The sequence below is a fragment of the Wyeomyia smithii genome, chromosome 3 (assembly GCF_029784165.1).
Source record: "Wyeomyia smithii strain HCP4-BCI-WySm-NY-G18 chromosome 3, ASM2978416v1, whole genome shotgun sequence".
Classification (NCBI taxonomy): domain Eukaryota; kingdom Metazoa; phylum Arthropoda; class Insecta; order Diptera; family Culicidae; genus Wyeomyia; species Wyeomyia smithii.
Genome location: NC_073696.1, coordinates 270,458,098 through 270,474,600, shown reverse-complemented (window position 1 = coordinate 270,474,600; position 16,503 = coordinate 270,458,098). Strand labels below are relative to the sequence as shown.

Below are 16,503 nucleotides of genomic sequence, written 5' to 3'. Positions count from 1 at the left end.
TTTGGGTAAGATTTAAATTTTATTTAGATTAGATTTGAATCGGATTTGGTGTCAATTTGGATTGGATTTTAATGGATTCGGATTAAAGTTTTTTTTTCAAATTTTGTCATTCCTTTAGTTCCATCCACTATAAAATGTTGACAGCCTGTTTCGTGTTGAATTTTTATTAACGTCGCGGAAGTTTGCAAGTTCGAAGGAAAAATTTGATTTTCGCTGTCGTAAGCAGTTAAAAATGTTATTTGGAAACTAATGATAAATCGTGATTCTCAAGACCATTGAATTCATTCTGTGCCGAACACGCATCAGTACTGGACGTGTTTGGTGATCGGTCCGATAGAGTATAAAACAAAAGACGTGTGAACAAGTGTTGGCATTGTTTGCCTGGTCGAGTGAAATAAATCCGGGCTCAAGGTCGTTCCTTTGTGCAACTGTTTCGCATCGTGACTGCCAGCTGGTGCGTAAGCCGATTTGGCTGCTGGCTGGATTGTGCTACAGCAGTGGACGAGACACAAACGAGGAAAAAGAAGAAGCCATCAGTGTCAGCGAGTTGTATCGCTGTGTGGAGTGATCTCACACCTGGCTCGCTGCTGGTGGCTGTTTGGTGCTGCTGTATTGGTGCTGCTGGCTGTAACGGCTGCTACTTCGAACGATCGGACAACCAACCTTACTGGAAGGGAGAAATAAAAAGGTACGTGTTCTTGTCAGCGCTAGTGCGCTAGACTTAGCGCGATGGATGTAGATCCCTCGCCTCCCGCGCCACCATCCCCGAACCCCTCTGACCCTGACCCTTCTGTTACCCCCTCCCCTGTTCATTCTTCAGTCCCCCCTCGCCCCAGGCTTTACCCAGACGGAGCCCAGGGCAGCTATACTGTTTATTTTCGGCCAAAGGCAGGACCGAAATCGAAAAAGTTGAACCTCTTGCAGATTTCTAAAGACCTGACGAAGGAGTACAAGGGCGTGACCGAAATTTCCAAGGTCCGGCCTAACAAGCTCCGTGTCGTGGTCGGTAACCTGAAAGAGGCCAACGATATAGCTTGCTCTGAGCTCTTCACACGCGAGTATCGCGTTTACATACCCGCACGAGACGTGGAGATCGACGGTGTCATAACCGATTCGAGTCTGTCCGTCGAGTGTATACTGCAAAGTGCCAAAGGGTGCTTTAAGAACAAAACGTGTCCCGAAGTAAAGGTGCTCGACTGCAAGCAATTGCGGTCAGCATCGATCATCGGTGGCAAAACAGTATACACTCCGTCAGACTCGTTTCGAGTTACGTTCGCCGGGTCTGCACTACCAAGCCACGTCTCGATCCACCGGGTTCGTCTCCCTGTGAGGCTCTACGTGCCCCGCGTCATGAACTGCCTGAATTGCAAGCAGTTAGGCCATACAGCCGCCTACTGCTGCAATAAGGCACGTTGTGGCAAGTGTGGGGAGTCTCATGCGGAAGATTCTTGCAGTGTTAACGCTGAAAAGTGCATTCACTGCGGAGAAAATCTGCATGAGCTCTCGACATGTGCGGTGTACATGCAGCGCAGGGATAAAATAAAACGGTCTCTCAAAGAGCGTTCAAAGCGTTCCTACGCTGACATGCTGAAGAAGACCGTTACCACTTCTCCCGTTACTTCGAACCCCTTCGATCTGTTGCCCTCTGAGGAAACCGATTCTGACGATTCACCAGCGGGAGCATCTTACGCCAATCCTGGGGAGTCTAGAAAGAGGAAAAATATTTCCTCTCCTAAACTTCCCAGAAAAGGTCCTAAGATTTCTCAAAGTGAAATGAAAGTTACAAACAAACCAAACAGTGCTGCGGAAAAACCGAAGCAAACTCCTCCTGGGCTGGCAAATTTAAAGTCCCAGAAGGAGTTCCCAGCACTGCCAGGAACATCTAAAACCCCAGTTGCTCCTTTTACACTCCCAGTTGATGAAACAAACTCTGGATTAGTGAAATTTTCTGACATTGTGGACTGGATTTTTGAAACTTTCAATGTACCCGATCCAATTAAAATTTTTCTTACAGCATTCCTCCCAACAGTTAGATCATTTTTGAAGCAGTTGACTGCCCAATGGCCTCTCCTTGCAGCGATTGTATCCTTCGATGCCTAATTCAACTGCGTATATGAAGGATTCTATCTCTGTCTTACAGTGGAATTGTAGAAGTATTTTACCAAAAATTGATTCGTTTAAAGTTTTGATAAATAAAAACAAATGCGATGCATTTTCCCTTTGTGAAACTTGGCTTACTTCAAATATTGATCTCAACTTCCATGATTTTAATATTATTCGCCTTGATCGAGACACCCCATATGGAGGAGTACTTTTAGGGATTAAAAAGTGCTATTCTTTCTATCGTATTAACCTCCCCTCGATTCCAGGCATCGAAGTTGTCGCATGTCAAATGACAATACAAGGTAAAGAGCTTTGTATTGCCTCAATATATATTCCCCCCAGAGCACAGGTTGGGCAACGGCTGCTCTTTGATTTAATAGAACTTCTTCCCTCGCCACGTTTGATTTTGGGAGACTTCAACTCTCATGGCGTGGCTTGGGGTTCCCCATACAATGATAACCGCTCCTCTTTAATCTATAACCTTTGCGATGACTTCGACATGACTATTTTAAACAACGGTGAAATGACACGTATCCCGAAACCTCCAGCGCGCCCAAGCGCTTTGGATCTATCCTTATGTTCGACGTCGCTACGGTTGGATTGCACATGGAAGGTAATCCTCGATCCTCACGGTAGCGACCATCTGCCTATTCTTATTTCAATTACTAACGGGTCAACTCGCATGCGACCAATTGACATTCCGTATGACCTCACACGAAATGTCGATTGGAAGTTATACGAGGAAATGATTTCAAAAGCGGTCGAGTCGATTCAACATCATCCACCACTTGAAGAATACAACCTCCTCGCGGGCTTGATTCTCGACGCCGCGTTGCAAGCCCAAACGAAGAAATACCCCGGCGTAACGATCAAAGAACGGCCTCCCACTCCGTGGTGGGACCAAGAGTGCTCCGATGTCTACACGCAAAGATCCGACGCGTTTAAGGCCTACCAGACGGGAGGTATACCTGGCGACTATTTACGGTATTCGGAGCTTGATACCAAGCTTAAAAGCTTGGCTAAAGCAAAGAAACGTGGATATTGGCGTCGGTTCGTGAACGAGACGTCGAGGGAGACATCGATGAGCACTCTTTGGAACACAGCCCGAAGAATGCGGAATCGCGTAACGGTCAACGAAAGCGAGGAGTCTTCAAGTAGGTGAATATTTGATTTTGCCAGGAAAGTATGTCCGGACTCTGTTCCTGAGCAAAATATTGTTCGCGATGCGTCTCCGGGCCACGACGCGATAGAATCACCTTTTACGATGGCAGAACTTTCAGTTGCCCTCCTGTCCTGTAACAATAACGCGCCTGGATTAGATAGAATCAAATTCAACTTGTTGAAGAATCTACCCGGCAATGCCAAGAGGCGCTTGTTGAACTTGTTCAATAAGTTCCTGGAGCAAAACATTGTACCGCAGGATTGGAGGCAAGTGAAGGTGATCGCCATCCAAAAACCAGGGAAACCAGCTTCTAATCACAACTCTTATAGGCCGATTGCAATGCTATCCTGTATCCGGAAATTGATGGAAAAAATGATACTCCGTCGTTTAGACCACTGGGTCGAATCAAATGGTCTACTATCAGAAACTCAACTTGGCTTCCGCCGTGCCAAAGGGACGAATGATTGTCTTGCGTTGCTTTCAACAGATATTCAGCTGGCGTATGCTCGTAAAGAACAAATGGCGTCTGCGTTCTTGGACATTAAGGGGGCTTTTGATTCCGTTTCTATTGACATTCTTTCGGGTAAACTTCACCGACAAGGATTTTCTCCAATTTTGAACAATTTTTTGCACAATTTGTTGTCCGAAAAGCACATGCATTTTACGCATGGCGATTTGGCAACTTTTCGCATTAGCTACATGGGTCTTCCCCAGGGCTCATGTTTAAGCCCCCTTCTTTACAACTTTTATGTAAATGACATCGACGAATGTCTGGCAAATTCATGCACGATAAGACAACTTGCAGACGACAGTGTAATCTCTGTTACAGGAGCCAAAGCTGCCGATTTGCAAGGACCATTGCAAGATACCTTGGACAATTTGTCTGCTTGGGCTTTACAGCTAGGTATCGAATTCTCTCCGGAGAAGACTGAGATAGTAGTTTTTTCTAGGAAGCATGAACCTGCTCAGCTTCAAACACAATTAATGGGTAAAACGATTTCTCAGGTTTTGGTACACAAATATCTTGGTATCTGGTTCGACTCTAAAAGCACCTGGGGTTGTCACGTGAGGTATCTGATGAAAAAATGTCAACAAAGAGTGAATTTTCTTCGTACAATAACCGGACAATGGTGGGGAGCCCATCCAGGAGACCTCATAAGGCTTTACCAAACAACGATATTGTCTGTTATTGAATACGGGTGTTTCTGCTTCCGCTCCGCAGCAAACACACATTTGATCAAACTGGAGCGAATACAATATCGTTGTTTGCGTATCGCCTTGGGTTGCATGCAGTCGACCCATACGATGAGTTTGGAGGTTTTAGCTGGAGTACTACCATTGAAAAACCGCTTCTGGAGCCTGTCTTCTCGTATTCTTATCAAATGTGAGGTCTTGAACCGTCCCGTGATTGAAAATTTTGAAAGGTTAATCGAACTTAATTCTCAAACCCGTTTTATGACATTGTATTTCAATCACATGTCCCAAAATATTAACCCTTCTTCGAATATTCCAAATCGTGTCGACTTATCAAATACTTCTGATTCTACTGTGTTTTTCGATACATCCATGATAGAAGAAACTCGTGGAATCCCGGATCATTTACGCGTGCAGCAGATCCCTAAAATTTTTTCCAATAAATATCGAAACATCAACTGCGACAATATGTACTACACTGACGGATCACTTCTTGATGGGTCCACTGGCTTCGGTATCTTCAATAACAATTTAACCGTCTCCCATAAGCTCGATAATCCTGCTTCTGTTTACGTCGCAGAATTAGCTGCAATTCAGTACACCCTAGGGATTATCGAAAAAATGCCCACGGACCATTATTTCATCTTTACGGACAGTCTCAGTTCCATTGAGGCTCTCCGATCGATGAAAGATGTTAAGCACTCTCCGTATTTCCTGGGGAAAATACGGGAACATCTGAGTGCTTAATCCGAAAAATCTACTCAGATTACCTTAGCGTGGGTCCCTTCTCACTGCTCGATACCGGGTAATGAGAAAGCGGACTCTTTGGCTAAGGTGGGCGCAACAAACGGTGATATTTATGAAAGACCAATTGCCTTTAATGAATTTTTCGCACTTGTACGTCAGAATACGATCATCAGTTGGCAAAATGCTTGGACCAGAGGGGAATTGGGAAGGTGGTTACATTCCATAATCCCCAAAGTATCGACGAACCCGTGGTTCAAGGGGTTGGATGTAGGTCGGGATTTCATTTGCGTGATGTCCCGGCTTATGTCCAATCACTATAGATTTGACGCGCTCCTCCGTCGTGTTGGGCTCGGGGAAAGTGGTATCTGTGCCTGTGGTGAAGGTTATCACGACATAGAGCATGTGGTTTGGTCATGCCCTGTACACCGTGACGCCAGGTCTAAATTAATAGCTTCCCTGCAGGCCGAGGGTAGACAGCCGGCTGTTCCTGTTCGTGATGTCTTGGCGAGCCGTGACCTATCCTACATGTCCCTTATATACGTTTTCCTGAAATCCATCCACGCCCCAGTCTAGTCCCGTTCCCCTCCGTCTACACCCAACAAAACGACAAGAACACGTTTGAACCTTAAGCACAAAACCAGCAACCAGACCCCGCACAATAGAACCAGGACCCAAGGACTACGAGCCTCTGTCCCAACTCACGACATCGTGGCTCAGCAGAACGAATCCATACATGCCATTCGACGATTATCAGACGACCATTGAACAACAAAACACTGATTGGAAATCCCATGCTAGTTTTAAGTTAGACTTAATTTCAGCTCGTAGTCGGCAGCGAGGATAAAAAATTTGCTTTAGTTTTTAAGTCATCAGATATAATTGGCGCCGTTAAACATTAAATTGTATTTGTGCCGTGTCAAATAAATGTTATGTGAAGAAAAAAAAAAAAAAAGACCATTGAATTGTTTTAATGCAGGTGAACCATTTCCCTTATACATTGTTAGTAAAATGTAGCTAATCTCGGCCGTAATCGAAGTTAAGTTTTGTAAATTATACTAGCATTCACTTCCGCACACACAGTATAAATGATCCAAATATAAAGCATCAGTTGACACTTTTTCCCTAGGTATACAGGTAACGCTACGTTTTACTTGTTGGAAGCATTGATAGAAAATCAAAAAACGCCAAAAGCGAGGCCTTGCTTTATGAATTAAACTACCCAATGTACAGAAAATCTGTTTTTTAATTCAAATTCGAAACGATTAAGATTTTTCAAGCCTTCTGCACTGTGAAATTTTCAATTAAATCTTTCCATTAGTTGTGAATATTACGATGTAAAAAAGTTGGGGTTATGTAGAACACGTTTTGGAAGCTATTCCGGTAAACAGTGGTTGAAACGGTGTCTAAAAATAAGTGTTTCGTCATGTTTCTATAGCCCCTTTTTGTGCTTACGACCAGGCTTGTAAACGATTAACACTTTTATTCGATTCTCTTTGTTAGTGTGCGTCACAGTAGGCTCTTGCTCGTAAATGTGGAACGACCAAGGGCTCTCGCACTCAAAACAAATGGTAGAATAACAGTCATGCATCGAAGAGATGCCAACCGTCATTCTTTCGGCGATGTTAATTTGTTTTATTGCTGTCTACCTAATTATATTTTTGTTGAGATATATAATTACACGATAATCAATTTCCAAAATCTTTGCACACAACGTGCGTGATTCTCATTTTTAGAAAAAATCTTAAAATACGTTTAGGGAAAAAAAGTGTTGGTGGCAAGTACTCGTTGGATATGCTTATTCAAGAATGTATATGTATAGAAGCGTATGAAGCGACACTGGCTAAGAAGAAAATAAAAACAAGTATATTTTGTTTCTAAAAGCTCCTTCCAATTTTTTATGAGAATGTAGTTAACGATTCATGGTTGAATAAAACCAAAAAGCCGTAAAACTAACAAGCATCAGCCGTCAAACAAGAGTTTTTAGCAAGCGAAATCTAGTAACACTATTTTCTAGTCCTCCAGTAGCTTTTCTTTATCCAGCTCTGAACAGAAAACATAAGTTTAGCTCACAAAAACAAAAAAAAAAACGTCCAGAGTAAAAAGGTGTACGTGTTTCTTATACACAAGCAGCAAGAACGATAAATTGTTGGTTCGCATCAGCGATGGTGAGCAGGTGCTGCTCCCTACCATTACTGCGAATAACCAACAGGAAAATGTTGGCAAAAAATCATCAAGCGACGCGGAAAAATATTTAATATGTATAACACTGCCATAGGCTGACAGATTAGAAAACCATTTTCAAGCAACCAGTCTTAGCTTACTTGACATCCATTTAAAATGCCATAAACGAACCCGGTTGCGCTTGCAAACAACGAAACACCACGGGTCTCCATGGGAATGCACTGTGCAAACCAAAGGCCTCATGAAAAATGCAATCACCGGTAAAGTACATGCAACAAAGGGGTGCCGCATAAAAACGGTTGGTAGCAGAAACTGGGCGTCCTAATCCAATTAGGCCAGCGCAACGCAAAACGAAGATATACAACTCACCGTTTTCATCGCCAATGACGGAGCTGGCTTCCACTAGAGAGCTGCCCTGGGCACTCCCCCGGCTCACTTCGCCCAGGTCCAGCATCCCGACGATCCAAACGACAATCCATAAATAATAATACTGCTTTGTCACGTATTCTGCCATTATTCACTTCTTCCCTCGTGTGGCTGCTTTCCTTTCACCTCACAAACACATCCACGCTTTCGGACTTTTTTCTTTCCCGCAGTAAAAGCAGAAAAATAACGAAACAACTCAAATCACATCCAGACTAGGACTAGGAGTGATGATTTAATATGCTTTTCTCTGACCCCTCGCGCGAGCTTGGTCGACCTTGGAATTGGCCAAGGATTTCGTTTTGTTGTTGTTGTTGTTTTTTTTTTCGGTTTTCTTTTTCACTACCCACGCACTACAACGGCTTTTCCGCTAGATGGTAATTAATGATACTTTTTTCTTACGCTTTTTCACGACCACCGTAGGCTGCTGAAACATATCCATACAATTCCATTCGCACGTGCCTGGCACTGCGTAATCCAGCCAGTGACCGGAACTTCGCACTTTCGTTTTTCGACAGGAAACGATTTCAAAAGTTACTCCGAAGAGTTTTCACTCACTCACTTTTTTTTCTGTGTTTTGCGACTAAATTAATAACACAATCACATCTTTGTATCTAAATCTCTCGCCCAAGATCGAACGTCAGTCCGGTCGGAGTGGTGGTAGCCAGCAGAGGGACTGGCAAATCCTTCGTATCCACCACGGATGATTAAAGCTCCATTAGGGTTCAGGATTCGGGATTTTTTCTTGCTTCCTCTCAATACACACTACACTGTTGGGCTTACCACTGCTGCGGCAGTGGTCCGTTGCTTTTGAATATTCATTCCGATTTCGCCAAAGTTTCCCGAAGACTCGGCTTCAATAGATGGAAATGTGACACCCGATTTATGCGTCGTCGTGGTTGATTAAAATAAATCCCCTCGTCTGCTGTCCTCGGTCTGCCGGTTGTGCTGGTTTGGGAATCCACTTTCAAGTTAAAGCCAGTCGATCGACGACTCCGGCCGCGGAATCTTGCCTAAGGACGGATTTCCTACGTGCGGAGTTTATTATCGCTCGAATCTGGAAGTGATGGGAAAAGAAATGGTTTTGTATTAATAAGAAACTTCCAGGCGGGGGTGATTCGATTTGAATATCGAAATGATTGAGTGTTTCTGGTGGGATTTTGGGGTTTCGGTTGGTGGTGACTGAAAAAAGGGCCTATTGTTTACAGCCCCCATTGCTGACGGAATTCGTACTCTGCAAGAGTACAGACGAAAGCGTTTACGTTTACGTTTACAGAAAGTGCAAATTAAAAATCTTTTGTTTAAGCTAACAAGCTTTTAATTTTTCGTTCCTCAGTTACTCTCTTGCATATCCAAGTATGAAAAATTCTAACGAACTTTTAGTAAGATAGACAATACCATTAGGATTGAATTGAAGGGAACTGATGTGGGAAAAGATTCGAGTGCGTTATTCAGTTCAACAAATAGAACTAGCATATGAAACTAAATGAGTTCTTTTGAGGGCAAAATAATACAAACAAAAAAATATATATCTGTCAGAGGGAACGAGATGAGTTTTCCCCGGTACTGTTATCCATTTCCCTTCTATCGCTATTGAATTCGGAAAATTGATCCGTTCATTGTTACCAGGAATGTGTATTATGTTACATGCTCTATTTCAAGGCACGTCGATAAACATTCACTTGGAATGTCATAAATTTATACAAGGATCGCTGTAGTTTAGGTTAATAGGTACCATTCATCACATGATCAAATACATAATCTTTTCCTATCTCGTCGGTCTGAAGAAACTAGACTACATGCTACTAGATTTTGCTTTGTTTCATAGTTATTTTTATTAATGTGATTGGAATACTTATTATGTTTGAATTATTTGATTGAAATATTTTCAACTATTTACTATTATAGGAAAACAATTTTGATAATAATGTATCACAAATTATGAAAATGAAATTATAAACTGTGAGTAAAAACTTTTTTTCATCAAAAAAGAAGCAAGTTTCAATGCTTTGATGAGGTTGTTTCAACTCTTCCGCAAGCAAGAATTGAATAAGGAGGTTACGAACAAAAAATAGAATACACTTTTTGAATAATTTTTTTTCGTTTCATGTGATGTAATGCAATTTCAAACCCTACAACAACCAACAAGCTTCCTTCTACGTTACATATCGTTTAGATTTTCTTAACTCCCTCTTCTCTCCATATACGTGAAGTTTGTATGGAAGCAACAATTTGCATGGAAGGAAAATCATTTTCAGTCGACCATTGTCAGGAGATAGTGACGCAGATAACCTTCGATTTCAATTCAATTCATTTTCTTTTCTTTTTCGTGCCCTTCAGCTGTCAAACTCAAATCAAGAGCATCCGAGCAGCTTTATGTTCTAAAATTAAGAGCGGCGGGTCGCAGCCTCAGGCTCTGGAAGGCATCGAAATATTCACGGTAGAATCACTTTTCACTGCGATAGGTGATTGTTTACTTTTTCTTTTGACGGTGGAAAGGCTCGCAGTCTAAATACATTCTTTAACAAACATGGCCACCTTGACGTTTATTTCTCGAACGTATTTTGACATTTTTTCTAGAATTCTTCTAGGAAATTTTGAAAATTACCTATATCATTGAATTAATTTCTTTCTCTAGTTCGTAAGTATATCACGGTTGTTTTACATTTACTAGCGACAGCCTACTGTGACGCACGCTAAGATATCGAAATCAAATGAAAATGCTGACCGTTTACAAGCCTGGGCTCTAGTTTCAATCAAACTGAATCTCTGAAATCTTCACTGATACCTGCAACCAGCAGAAGAATGGTAGGGATTTCATTTGAAGTGATCAAAGTTTTGGCCGCCATCTTTTATTTCATCAGATAAACGCGTTTTCTGACTGTGTCCGTAACCTTCGATTTCAATCATTGCAGTGTTGTGAAAAAATCGTGTTAAACGCATATACAAATTAGGAAAGGAATAAAGTTCTCCTCCCAATATGACATTTAATAACTTTTGAATTGATTTGTTCAAATTTCTAGCCCGAAACAAATTTCCTTCGATATAAAATTAGGAGAATCACTGAGAGAATATATCCGAATCAGTGCTGAAAAAAATCTTTTTAACCCTCTAGTGCCCAAGTTTCTAGACGGGCTTCGGTGAAATTACTATGAATCATTATAAACACTTTTTATTGAACTTATTGAAGCTTTTTAGAGGTTTGATCGAAGCCCGCCAAAAGGCGGCATTGGGCACTAGAGTGTTAGGTATAGAGATTCTTCGAAAATCACAACCAATATTTTTCAATTTTCACCTCCAAAAAACGCAGCAGCATTTAAGATGCACTAGATTAGGGGTTCCCAGACCTTTAACTCGGCGGACCCCTTTTTCAAGCCAAAATTTCTGACTGGGTACCTGCAATTATTCATTCGATGAGCAAACTGACGCAAAAATTCAGGTTGGTTATATCAGCTCTAGCGAGAACGTTTCTATCTTAATCTTCGGAGAACTAACTAGGATACAAGTAGGGGTAAACAGGGTAAGACCGCCCACTGTAGTTTTACTACCAAGTTATAAAATAATTGAAAAATTTCTTTAACGTGTCTATTACAGAATAACTACATAACATTTTGCACGTTTTTCTGTTTTGATAGTGCGCGAACGGTCGCAGAAATAATCAAAAACAACCTTTCAGCTGGCAACCAGTCAATGCGCTATTGTTTTGCGGCAACGGGACTTAAGGTTTTTCAGTCTAAAAATCAATTGTTTTGTTCGTGAAAATACGTTTAATCGCTTGCCTGAATCTATCTTCTTTCGGAAATATCGAAGGCCGTGAGTAATCTTTAATTTTGACTACTTTTTCGGTCAAATATGAAAATGTTCCACTGGAGGTAAAGTCGCCCACTATACAAGGGGTAAAACCGCCACGTATCCAACTGTTTGTTGTTTTACTTCAAGACCCAAATGCCTCGACACTACAAAGGGAATATTTACAGGATCAATAAAGCAACTTCAAGCCACATAAGACATCGATGTTAATCGACCATTTTCGATTTGGTTGAAGCTTTTCTAGTAATATATTTTAACAAGACTTATTTTTGAAAAAAGTAAACCTGTGTGAAAATGGTGTTAATGAACCAAAATAATTTTAGAGCCAGGACGGTTTGTTTGATTGGTATGACTTCTCCGGCAGAATTGAAAATAGTAGTTTTTTGCTTCCGAAAAAAATACACACTCTAAAAAAATTCAAAGAAAAGATATAAAAATAGAATTAACAATATATTTTTTTTTTTCAAATTTATTTGAAAAAATATGTTTTTGCCTGTAAAATCTGCAAAAGGTAAACTAAAATTTTATGGTTGTTGGATCATGGAGTAATAGAAATATTAATAGCTCAATTTTTGTGAAAAATTTTTTTTGGACGGTTTGTTTGGTGTATAGAGTCGTTGATAATTTTGTTCTTCAAAAAAAAAAAACATAGAAAATTGAAAATATTAATAAAAGAAATAATAATTGTTAGTATTTTCTATACATAATAAGTCTTCAAAAGAATATACAGACAGGTTTAATGAGTTCTAATTTTTAAGCTTAAAGATAGGTATATTATGAATTCAATATCTTGAAAACCCCCAATTCTGAAAAATCTATTTATTTTGAAAACCAAAAAAGTTACCTAAACATTGATCTGAACTTGAATAATCAGAAAACAAAATAAGTTGAAACTTAGAAAAAAAAATTTTTTTTCAGATTTTTCACAGTGTATATTTTATTTAAAAAGAAAAAAAATACCATCTATAACACTGTCAGAGACACTATACCGATAAAATCAACCGTTTCGGCCCTAAAAATATTGTTTATCCTCAAAAAACGGTGGGCGATCTTACCCCGCTGGTGGATGGCACATTTTCAATGAATTTTTAAAAATTAAAAAAAAAGCTGGAAAATAAACAAAAATATTTCAGTTCTTATTTTTTAAATGCGGGTATTGAATAGAAGAACCTGTTAGCGAAAAAAAATGAAATTGCAGCCGCAAATTTTTTTTCTATAAACAGAATTGCTTAAAGGGGTGGTCTTACCCCGCTTACCCCTAATCTTAGTGAAGATCCGGTTCCGACCTTGGTGGAAATTTTGGTCCTATGCTAACAGAAAAAGGTTTCCGTAACCGTCTGCTCTTCCATATTGGACGGCGTATAACTGCGTCTGATTCGGAGCGGACGGCTGAGTTGTGAGAATGCGGTGTCTTGCCAGCTATATACAAGACGGAATTCCTGTGGCGGGACAAGGCATCGAGGCCCTTCCATGGCAGTATGTCGAAAGTACCCCGCTGTGAACAATTCAGAGGCAAATACGACAATGGGCATCGAAGCAGGCGAACGAAAAGAGACAATGATTTGAAACTCGACACTGAAAACATCAGAGCTCTATTCGAATCGGTACGCGTGAGCGTTATAGCCGTGAAAACTGTAAAAAGTGCTGGAAAAAGTCGCAGCCATCCATGAAGTGCGTTTGCTGAAGACGGGTAAGCGTGGATTCCGAACGATTCTTTCAAGGGAAAGACTTTCAAGTACGACGTTCCGATAATGGGAATGGCTTGAAGTTGAGGAATTTCACCGCAGGCAAAGGTCTGGCAGTCTGCAGCAAATATTTTGCATTGAGAGATATCCGGAAACACATATGGCAATACCCTTATGGTAAAGCCTGCTCCTAAACCGACCACATTTTTGGTAGACGGACGGCATTTTCCAGATGTCATCGATTTCTTGCGAGACCTACACGTCGAAGGTAACCTAAAAACCTATGAGACATTGGTGGCCATGCGTTAGAAACAATATTTCGAGGTTTAACGTTGAAGAAGAAAGAGTTGTCGACAGAAAAGGGAGAGATGTTGAGGATGATGGACAAGCTTTGGATCCGTCTGCCTTGAACGAAATCAAGGAAACTTGTAAAATCTAAGAATAAACAAGAGACAGCAGAAAATGACTGCATCCCTACCGAACTTAAGTAAGTAATTAATTCGCGGCGCATCAAGTGCGTAGTATGATTTGGGGATCCCTGCGCAAGATTCACATCCTTGGAACGAGCTGTTATACTCCGATGAAATATTTCACGGTCACGCAATAACACTTATTTATTTATTTATTATATGCCTCGTACGCGCCTCGAGCGTTTGTCACGCAATAACATTTGCTAACAAAATGGCCAAATGATCTTCACCGTTCCTTTGATAAATTGAAATGAAAGTCAAACAGCAAACGTCACTAAAATAAAACGCCGAGTTTGCTTTTTTGAATTGATATTTTTCGTGAAACTTTGACCTTTTTGAGGCACGTGTTCCCGATGTCCGATCGAGCTGAAAATTGGCATGGGGACTGTATTCGATAAGACGTATCTTTTGGATCCTACTGCAAAAATAAATTCGAAAGTTAATTCGTTTATGCGTATGCCATTGGCTCGCAAATTTTCTTAGACCCCGAAAGCTGATTTCGAAGAAATTTTTTTCGCGTAAACATCGAATCTCGATGTTTCAAGCATTTCGAAGACAAATTGCATCTAGAAAAAAATTTCGATTTCACTGTGCTTTTTCTTCGACGATATTTTTCGTAAAACTATGACTGCTTTGAGTCACGTGTTCCTGACGTCCGATCGAGCTAAAATTTAACATAGCGACTTTTTTCGAGAAGACGAAACTTTTGAGCCCTACCGCTAAATCGATTTTCACTGGCACTTAAAGGTTTGTGTTTATGACGGTTATTTTTAACTTTCATGCAAAAGTGCTGAACAATATAAGTCCTGACTCGACTGCTGATTGAGTTCCGTGTTGTGAAATGTAGTTTTCAAATAACAACGCACACAATTTCAAATATCAAATATAAGGATATCAAATCAACAACTAAAGCTAACAACTGCATGGGTTTGCATTAAAAAAATGGACTATTATTCATGGGTTCCCCTTCACACGCACTAACGGAACTACCCATGCAGCATCAATCATAGTAATCCATGAGTCAGCAGACAAAACTTGACAAATCTATCAGCTGAACTCACAAGACTGCACCAGTGCCCGCCATGTGCAATGACAGAGAGGAGAATTTGCTGACAAACAAAACAATGCACATTGGGAAAAAAATGAACCCAAATTCCCACTGATTAAATACCGCTGGGCTGGCAGCCTGATTTATAGCATAGCTTATGTTAAATTGGTCAATAAATCGATTGGTGATGGTTTAATTTTGTGCAGAGCACGGGAAATAATCTATTTTGCCCCTTTTCACGCTATTCATGCCAACCACAGAGGGCTCACCCTTTTGAGTTCGGTATACAAAATACTGTCGCGTATCCTGTTCAACAGACTGAAACCAGGGCAGTGGATGAGGCTTTTGTGCCCCTGAAGAGTAAGACGACGAGGATAGGCTTGACCATTAACTCTACTAAGACGAAATACATGGTTTCGGGTAGTAACAGAGACAGGTCTAGTGGTATTGGTGCTGAGGTAGTGATTGACGGGGAAGTGTTTGAAGTTGTTGAAGAATTTGTTTATCTTGGAACAAATGTGGCATGCGACAACGATGTTTCCCGTGAAGTGAGAAAACGGATTGCAGCAGTGTATAGGACCTTTTACTGACTGCGTAACAAGCTCAGGTCCCGCAACTTGCAAACGTCGACGAAATTCGCTTTGTGTAAAACGCTGATCCTTTCGGTGGCCCTCTGCGGACACGAAGCGTGAACAGACTTCAGTGGGCTGGTCACTTAGTACGAATGTCGGAAGAAAGAATTGTGAAAATAGTGTTCACTAGGGAACCAGGTAGAGGTCGGCGGCTTCGTGAAAGGCCACGAACACGCTGGCCGTATGCAGTGGAAAAGAACGTCGAAAACGAATATCGTGTGGCACTTTGTGGACGCCGGATGCGCACGTTCAGGCATTTACAACGTCTTGACATTATTTGACAACAATCATAGCATCAAATAAAAGCCCCGAGTGACGCGAAACTCCAAAGGATGTTGAAGAGGAAGACCGAGGGAAAAGTGGCTACATCCGACCAAACAGCGAAAAAATACCAGGTACATGGACATGGACAAACATGTTAGGAATCGGCTGTCCCGTCCTCTGTTCTTGGAGCTGCAGACAATGACGCAGTGGTAGCGGCTGAATAAGATGGTTCAGTCAATTTTTCCGGCGAATCGCAAAGTGGTGGCGGTGATGGACGACGAGACCTATCTTACTTTGGATGGCAATGACTGGTAGGGCTCCTCGTGTTTTACTCCCTCCACGAAGGAATTGAGCTCCGAGGTGAAGTTTCTTGCACACACCAAGTTTCCCGAGAAGGTTCTACTGTAGCTGACAATCAGCGAGAAGGGGATGGCAAAGCCGCTCTACCTTCGCTCTGGACAGGCCGTGAACTGGAAAATTTATAATACGAATGCCTACCGGAAGTTGCGTCGTTTCATTACGTCCCAGTTGTCCGTTTAGTCTTTTTTTTCGTCACCATCCGAAGGAGAATTCATTTTTTACCGCAAGCAATATAGTAATATTGCTTAATTGCTTTCTGTACTCCGCACTTCAAATTTTTGACAGTATCACTATTGAAGTAAGTGACATGTTTGTCATTTATATTCAAGTTTGTGTGTAGGTTACACCCTCTCCTTTCAAGCTTACTGCTCTACTATACCGAGTTCCTTTTCATTCTACCAATATCGCCATATTACAAATTACA

General features: G+C 41.2%; 1 protein-coding gene across 1 annotated transcript in view; it reads right to left on the bottom strand.

Annotated features, from left to right (window-relative positions):
• Positions 1-16,503, bottom strand: part of LOC129732533 (nephrin) — a 307,910-nt gene that overhangs the window by 255,466 nt on the left and 35,941 nt on the right. Inside the window, exon 2 of the mRNA XM_055693486.1 lies at positions 7,757-8,867. Within this exon, the coding sequence (XP_055549461.1) occupies positions 7,757-7,901 (145 nt within the window). The 5' untranslated portion in view covers positions 7,902-8,867. The remainder of the gene's footprint in view (positions 1-7,756; positions 8,868-16,503) is intronic.